Source organism: Octopus bimaculoides, chromosome 1, assembly GCF_001194135.2.
Source record: "Octopus bimaculoides isolate UCB-OBI-ISO-001 chromosome 1, ASM119413v2, whole genome shotgun sequence".
NCBI lineage: Eukaryota > Metazoa > Mollusca > Cephalopoda > Octopoda > Octopodidae > Octopus > Octopus bimaculoides.
This window is the reverse complement of record NC_068981.1, coordinates 80,580,809-80,589,953: the sequence shown is the minus strand read 5'-3', so window position 1 is coordinate 80,589,953 and position 9,145 is coordinate 80,580,809. Positions and strand designations below refer to the sequence as shown.

The 9,145-nt window shown below is 37.1% G+C and overlaps 1 protein-coding gene across 4 annotated transcripts in view; it reads left to right on the top strand.

Moving 5' to 3' along the window:
• Positions 1-9,145, top strand: part of LOC106870366 (uncharacterized protein DDB_G0271670-like) — a 103,756-nt gene that overhangs the window by 91,045 nt on the left and 3,566 nt on the right. For all 4 annotated transcript variants that reach the window (XM_014916404.2, XM_052967789.1, XM_052967777.1 and 1 more), the window contains 2 exons: positions 4,033-4,142; positions 8,674-8,732. In XM_014916404.2, the coding sequence (XP_014771890.2) occupies positions 4,033-4,142; positions 8,674-8,732 (169 nt within the window). The remainder of the gene's footprint in view (positions 1-4,032; positions 4,143-8,673; positions 8,733-9,145) is intronic.

The window sequence follows — 9,145 nt, the reverse complement described above, 5'->3', positions numbered from 1 at the left end:
CGGGACGTGGTGCGTGTTGTGTTCTTGAGCAAGACACTTTATTTCACGTTGCTCCAGTTCACTCAGCTGTTGAAATGAGTTGTGACGTACCTTGTGCCACGCTGTATCGGCCCCTTTGCCTTTCCCTTGGATAACATCGGTGGCGTGGAGAAGGGAGGCTGGTATGCATGGGTTGTCTTCCATAAAAACAAGGAGGCTGGTATGCATGGGTTGTCTTCCATAAAAACAATGAGGCTGGCATGCAAGGGTTGTCTTCCATAAAAACAACCCTTGGTTGTACGTTCGCCGGTGAGGCGACTTTCCGCTCAGACTTGTATCGCGAAGGGGAACCTTTTAGGTGCACCCATGGTCATTCGTGACCGACGGAGTCGAGTTTAATATATATATATTTTTTCAGTTTCTTACATTGAACTCCGTGTCATTCATCACAACATATTTGAGAGAGCATTATTGGTCCTCAGCTAGACGGTGATAAAAGGGAAACAGATTTGTCTCGGATTAAAACAGGCAACAGATTAACTCTACTAACCAATAATAGGAACCCCATACTATTTCTGCCAACCAAATTTCGCTCACAGCTCTTCTATTGACCTGGGGTTATAATACAAGACACTTTCCCAAGGTGCTCTGCAGAAGGTTTTGAAACCGAATGAAGTAGTTATTTGTGAAGTAAATTTGTTAAGCTTGTGACCATTTCAGATGTTACACTGCATCCTTATTTCCTTTCCTTGTCTTTAATAAAGTTGTATTATGAGCAACTGATACCACTCTGAACCCCATTTTCCTATGACTGATGACTAAGTATATAATCTAAAGTGTAATCGTGAATAACAGATGTTATTCTCATTGGCACTAATTGAAGTGTTAACAGTTCAAAATTCGACTCTCAATATGAGTGAGCTTATATTTAAACTTTTCAACAACTAAGAAATATATATCGGCAGTTGTTGTTGTTCGCCCCCAGGTCAATCCTGACTGAGGAAACCTATGATAAAGGCATTCCAGCCATGATCGTCCTGTTTTTTAACTAGCATGTAATAATCCTTTCTACTATAAGCACAAAGCCTGAAATTTGCAGGGAGGGGACTAGTCGATTACATCGACTCCAGTGATTCACTGGTAGTTAATTTATCGATTCCGAAAGGATGAACGGCATTTTGAACTCGGTGGAATTTGAACTCAGAACGTGAGGACGGACGCAATGCTGCTAAGCATTTTCCCCGGCATGCTAACGATTCTGCCAGCTCCGCCTTACTAACATGTAATAATACAATATCTAATGTGACCTTTCCCTACTTAAAATGATTGGATATAATTAGAAGGAATTTGATTGCCATTCCTAGCAGGTGTACCGGCTATAAAGAGGCTTCTTCGTTGGCTTTTTCTTTTAACCCTGATAGAACATACCTATGATCAAAAGCATTCTAACCGTGACCACCAAGTCTTTTCAGACAGTGTTATGCTATAAAATGTATAAGGTTTGAGATTTGACTGTTATATCTAGCAGATCTGGGAACTATGTATACAGTATATTCCTTCGTTAGTTCGAGGCACCCGCTAGATGTTTTATGAAACCTAGATCGTCTCTGATGGAACAGTCTTATTATGCAGTCGGTCGATCGAATGACTGACTAGGCGCTATACAACAATCTGTTTTCCTGTTACACGCCGATCTCCGACTAGCTGAGGACCAACATTGCACATACCAGCATGCTGTGATAGATGAATACCACAGGATGCGGTGTAAGAGTCTAGATATATTGTACTCTCTCCGCTGTCCATTCTATGCCGGCATGCTCGTATATTCTGGTGGTAGCCATCGCGAAACAGATAATCTAAACTCGGTCAGAGTGGGACCTTTGATGTTCGTCTGCCTTTGTTGTTGCTGCTGTGAATCTAATCAGTATTTAGGGTTAGTGAGGTTATTAATGTTGCCGCATATTTTGTGTGTATATTTTGTTTTTGTAATTTTTTTTTTTTGTAATTGTCTAAATTGAATGGAAGAAATAGAGTTGTTAGGATAATGTGATGTTCTTGGATATTGTACATATGTCTGTGCGTTTGGAAGTGGTATTCGTGTAGAGGCAGTGACTACAAGAGTTTAAGTTTGCTGCGGACACAAACCGTGTCACTCGCATTTCCAGATGGTTCTTTATTTTTAATATTTTTGTTTCGTTGTTCAGTCGTTCTGTATGTATGGGTCTATATACTATATGTGATGTTTGTAAGGGTTTTTTTTTTTTTTTTGTATATTTTGTAGATGAGAGATTTGTGATGAATTTGGAGGAGATGACTAGAATAAGGCTGGCAACATGTTATAAAGGAATCATCGATGTGTAATTGAGAGGGTTATTTCGAAAGCAATGCAAAATTTGACATAAGTTTTTTGATTAACTTACATGGATGGCTCAAGTTGCATGTGTTTGTAGAATAACTCCTCCTCTGTAGTAAATCTTCTCCATTGCAGGCAAAAAAAATGATTTCCAAGCAAAAGCAATGAGTTCTTGATGAAGGAGGTGTGCAGGCTGTCTGAATGTTGTGGGTTGTTTACGGAGATGACTCTGTTAACTAGAATAATGTTCACAGATCGATGAAGAACTTTAAAAAAGGAGAAACTAGCACTGAAGACCAACCACACGGTGGGAAACAATAAATTAGGATCACTGATACAAATCGCCAGCGAGTGGAAGAAATGCATTGTGTGCTGCACAAGTGGATTGTGTCAGAATGCATTACAGAAGATGATAGAAGATTTTGGTTATCGGAAAGTGTATGCAAAGAGGTACCTCAGTAGTTGACACCCAATTTGAAAATGATAAAGGTGGAAATCTGCTCTGATCTGATGGCAGCGTTTGAAACCGAAGGAGACAATTTTGGTGAACAGTTTGTCAAAAGCAGATATTAAAAAATTATTAGATATTTGTCATAGACATGATATCTTAATAGTTTCAGATGACAGTCGTTCATGAAAGTTAAAAGCAGTAGAGTAATAGTAATAGATCACGTGCAGAGTCATTGAATACAATGCTAGTATTTAAAATAAAGTATATTTGATCTCAGGAGTATTCTATATATTAGATTTGTCTTAAAGCACATTCGTTCAGGAATGTTGAATGTAGTATAGCTATTTGAACTGGAAAAGCTTTTGTGATGTCATTCATAACTGCGAATATATATATATATATTGTCTTGTCTATGTGGTATATGTGTGTTGTTGAGTGTAATTGGTGTTTTGTATTTAATGTTGTCTAATGTTGGTGCTGAGAAGAAGGAAAGTGGATTTGGTAAGTGTGGTGACAAGTTTCTAAATGGTTGATTTACAGTTAGAACGATTGTGATAATAGTAGAGAAGGAGAAATAATGAGAATGAGATAGACAGAGGCAGACAATTAGACAGCCACTCCAGGCTCTATCTAATATGTGTGATGTTTCATTGCACATTGTATGCAGTTATATGGCTTGTTGTGTATTTTCTATGCTTCAGTGCGCATGTGTGTGTTTTATCTGTTCTGTTGTTGTTCATACGTAGCCTCACCTCAAATTTATTGGAAAAGACTATGATTAAAAGAATTGATATAATGTTAGAGCAGTTGAAACATGTGGGTATGATGTCTCTGCTGAGTAGGTTTTGAAGAGGTTCACGAAGGTCATGTGGATGTGGGTTGTAAAGAGTGAATAAAAAAGCGGATTTTTGTAATCTTCTAATAAATATCGTAAGCTCTTTTATGTACACTATATAAGCTTGGCGACCTTCGTGTTAATTTTTGTATCTGTATATTTTCATCCTACATCAAACTTTTCTCTTGTGCTTTCCTTTCTTCTTTCATGTTGGATAATTCTAAAGCTAGGCAAAGTTACTTGTTATATATAGTAACTGCTAAGTGGAGCCTCGTTTTATTCCTTCCAAGACTTACATAAATAGCAATTCAATTTCACTTGAGAAAGTTTGTGCAAAGCTTGGAAAAGCTGATGTGTAAAACGAAAAGCATGTTATACTGAGCATTTTTCAACTGTATTGTTGTTTCTTTTCAGCCAAATATGAGCTCCCGTTTCAGATGTCATTCAACGCAACATTCAATACAACATTACTCGATCACAACTCTCTTCTTTACAGAACGTTGGCGCAAAATATTACTGGAGAGGTAAAATTGACTATTTCTAAATATTTATGTGCAATAATAAATTAAAGATAAAAATGAAAATCCAGTTTTTAAAAAATATTAGCTTCAACTACAATATTATAAACCCTCTCATTATGATTTACTGTGTTAAATGGAAGATTATGTTCTAAAATATAATGAAGTCATTCCATATCGTCAAAGCTAATAAATAAGGTGCAATAGTTTGTTGTGAGGAGTGAAAACACAACGTTTCGAATACTTGTGCTTCTTTGAAGAGAAAGAAAAATATATGTATGCACGGCTATTAAATAAAATAAAAACAAAGAGAATAATTTGGAGGGAAAATGCGATATTGAAAATCGATAGTGTGCGTGATGTGGGAACTAGTATGAGGAAATCAACTGAAGAGAAGGAGAGGTGAAAGTTAGTACCCAATCAATTGAAAATGGGGGTCGTAAGATCCCAAGAGAATAAATGAAAAATGGAAAAAGAAGAGGTTGTGAGTGTGAAGAAAGCTGAATTAGCGAAAACAATAAAGCACTCATGCATACACACACACACACACACACACACACACATAATGCATGCATACATACCTACATACATACAAACATACATACGTACGTATATACAATCACGAAGCGACAAGTTGCATTTATGGTGTGGGACACTATTCATCAAAAACACGATAAAATATTATCTCCGACTTTGTAGACACAATATCAACCCTGCTAAATAAATGGTTGATCTTCACATGCATTGACTGAGGGAACCTCTTAATCAAGATCGTAGTGATTTTCGTCTTAAATTTGAATTTATCATGCAGTGAGATGCTGCAAACAACATGGCTGGACACGTCAACATGAAGGACACAGTTACAGAACGGAAGCGAAACATCATAAAAAGTAAACAGTCTCTTTTTACCCTTGCGACTGTAATTAAAAAACTCTAGGATGAAAAAGTGACAAGAAGAGACTTGATTGCCGGATACTGATACAAGAAGTTAACTTTCTACCAACTGTATCTTGTCAACTTGTACCAGTAAGATCTCGATGTTAACTCTGACAGAAGCAAAACTATTCCCCAAAACAAAACCACTCATATAGCAAAGAACTACCTACCAACTGCTTGTCAGAATTTAATGTGTAAAGTATATACAGCCTGTTTAAACTTATTCCTCCAAAGCCATTGTGAAAATATTATCATCACAGTAGAACAAACAACTGAGAAGAAAGGAGATTGAAAGTGAACCGGACAATTCTGATCAACAAAACTGTGATGTCAAAGGTGCGGCGATATATGAGATACTTGGTTTCAATGTGGCTGGACTATAAGAAAGCATGTGACTCTATCTCACTTGTGTATACTAGAAGACGTATACTAGAAGACGTATACTAGAAGACGTATACTAGAAGACCTTCGCCTAGTTAAAGTTCTAGATAACGTAGTCAAAGCCAAAGCTGACTTGACTTCATCTTGGGCCACCATCTTGAAATTGAAGTCGAGGACTGATTGTGTCATTGCTGATAAAATACAGAATTGCGGAGGTTTATCTCAAGGAGACAGTCTCATGTGATGTAATTCATTCTTCCAGTAACTCTCTTGTCATTTATGGTAAGTCTGTCTGAAGGGTATCTCGTTTGTTCACAGGAAGAGAGAAGCACCAAAATTACATTCCAAGATTACATGATTAAACACTGCTTCTTTGAAGATGGCTTGAAACTGTATGCCAGGAATAGGCATGATATGAAAAAGAACCGTGAACTGGTTACGACATTCTCAGAGGAGATTGGGTTGGATTTTGGTCAAGATAAATGTTCCTCTATGGCTGTGAAACGAAGGAAAAACTGTAAACCAGGCAAGACAAACAGCAGTTCCATCAATAACTCGACCGTTTCTCCGATATCTAATGAGGAATACAATAGATACCTAGAGATAGAAGAAGCATATCTTATGATGCTGTCTGTAACAAGGAACGTGTCACTGAGGGATAATAAAAATGTGGATGTCAGAACTCTCTACATGCAATAAAACGGTGACCTACAACGTGTTTGCAGTATCAGTACCCATGCCAGCCTTTTACAGCACAGCCTGCTGTTACAACTCTGGTCTTCTCAGAGGAGGTTAGTAAATATGAGGATAGAGTAGTCTAAATATATTGTAGACGTGGTATAGGGTCGAGAAAGGAACAGTGCAATGGAGGCGGGATAACAATAATAATAATCCTTTCTACTATAGGCACAAGGCCTGGAATTTGTGGAGAGGGGTAAGTCAATCACATCGACCCCAGTACTTGACTGGTCCTTCATTTATCGACCCTGAAAGGATGAAAGGCAACGTCGACCTCGGTGGAATTTGAACTCAAAATGTAAAAACGGGCGAAATACCACTAAGTATTTTGCCCGGCGTGTTAACGATTCTGCTACATCGCCGCCTTAACAACAACAACTACAACAACAACAACAACAACAATAATAATAATAATAATAATAATAATAATAATAATAATAATAATAATAATCCTTTCTACTTTAGGCACAAGGCCAAAAGTTTGTGGGAAGGAGGTTAGTCGATTACATCGACCCCAGTATTCAATGGCTATTTATTTTATCAATCTTGAAAGAATGGACGGCAATATGGACCTCGGCAGCATTTCAACTCACAGTGTAAAGTCAGACGAAATGCCGCTGAGCATTTTCTCTGCTGCGTTAAAAATCCTGCCTTAATAATAATAATAATAATAATTATAATTATAATCCTTTCTACTATTGGCACAAGGCCTGGATTTTGTAGGGAGAGGGACAGTCGTTCACATCGACCCCAGTACTCAAATGATACTTAATTTATCGACCCCAAAAGGATAGAAGGCAAAGTCGACCGCGGCGGAATTTGAACTCGGAACGTAGGGACAGACGAAATACCGCTAAGCATTTCGCCGGGCGTGCTAACGATTCTGCCAGCTCGCCGCCTTAATATCAATAATAATCCTTTCTACTATAGGCACAAGGCCTGAAATCTGGGGAGAGGGGACTAGTCGATTACATCGATCCCAGTGTTTCACCGGTACTTAATTTATCGACCCCGAAAGGATAGAAGGCAAAGTCGACCTCGGCGGAATTTGAATAATAAATAATAATAATAATAATAATAATAATAATAATAATAATAATAATAATAATAATAGCATGCCCAGCTGATAACAAAGTATACGATAAGGAAGAAAGAAAAGTCGAGAGATATGACAGGTTAGCTTGGGAAGTTAAGCAGTTGTGGTCGATGAAAAAGGTAACAGTAGTACCAATAATTGTCGGAGCCCTGGGAACAGTGAGCAAAAATCTTGAGAAGTACGTGGAATAAATAGGGGCTGCAATAAGGGTGGAGCACTTGCAGAAAACAGTACTGCTTGTGCTTGGAACCGCTCGAATACTCTGGAAGGTGCTCGAACAATAAGAGGTGTTACCTTAGTTCACTGGTAGTGAACAGCTGATATTGTAATACATCTCCAGTGTTAGAAGCTGTGCAAAGGCAACAACAACAACAACAATAACAACGAGTAAATTAGCAGTCACTTTTTGTCGTTCATCCTATATAGGGGTAAGGAAAATGAAAGCGTAACGAACCGTGTCTTACGGTATCTCTTCCGTCTCTTTGCCATCTGAGTTTCAAATCACGACACAGCCTACCTGGGTAGTAAACTTAATCCGTCGCATGATTTAACACTTGGTTGCGCCTTGGATACCAGGTTGCGGTGCTACAGGCATTGCCTTCCCGTCTGATTTGAAAATAAAAAATCATCTTGATGTGCGCATGTAACAGGTGGATGGACAGAGAAAGTCAACTCTAATAATATAGATTCTTCAATTACCTAACGTATTTAAAATAATCTTGTAAACATTAAGTGATGCTGTGGTAAGGATAACGATGTGAACATATTTATACTTTATCAGCTTAGATATAGAGAATGTTAAACGCTTCTTCAACTAATAACGTCGAATATAGCTATCTGGTGGCCATAAGTGTGACAATAAATATGTGACAATATTTCAGATACAAAATTAAGAATTTTGCTGTTTAGCATATTAATTAATATCTAGAATTTATTGAGAAGTACAATATCCTTGTCAAGAAAGCAACTGACTTCTGATAGATAGGTTGTGGATGTGTGCCCACAAAGGAACTATTAATTATATGAACAGCAGCATTGACTCGAAAGATAGAAGCAAAAATATATGCTTTTCTTTTTAATCTTGATTTGCACTCAGCATATCTGTGTAAAAATTTCCTCCATACAATGTTGATAAAATAAATACAAATAATTTTCAGATTAATTCGACCTACTTCTAAAGAAACAATAACGTTTCGAGGGAAGGGGGTACATTTTTAATGAAACATGAATGCATAGAAATTACATATGTGATAGAGAGAGGTAGAATGTGTGAGCTTATATCTTCTCATCTCAATTCGCTTAAAATCTTAATATTGTATTTACTGATCAGCCCTAGGTCAAGAAACAATGAATTTATTGTAAATATTTTTATTTCTTTTTTTCCAGTTAACTGAAGTGTATAAAGATACACCAGGTTTCATTTCAGTATTAGTTACCGGATTTAAGTAAGTTGATTTCTTTATGTAAATATATTTTGTTTACATTGGCACAGGGCCACATTTTCTTTGGTAAGGATTTTCGTTAGTTGCTTTGACTTCAGGACTTGACTAGTTCTTACCTCATTCTTTCAGGCGGGATAAAGGGAAAAACCAAGATCTGCAACTTTTAGGAAGTCGATTTCTCTAAAAGCAAATCTTAATTTTGTTACATTGGCACAAAGCCAACATCTACAGATTTTAAAATAAGTAAAATAACTATATCTAAATAAAATACAGCAAGATTTTTTGCTCTGCCATTTCTGTTATGTTTACCTTGTAATTACTCCATCAGAATCTGTAAAGGTTCTGATGGGGTAATATTGACCAAATATTGACCAAACTAGATTATTTTAGCTAAACAACATGTATGTGTGTGTGTG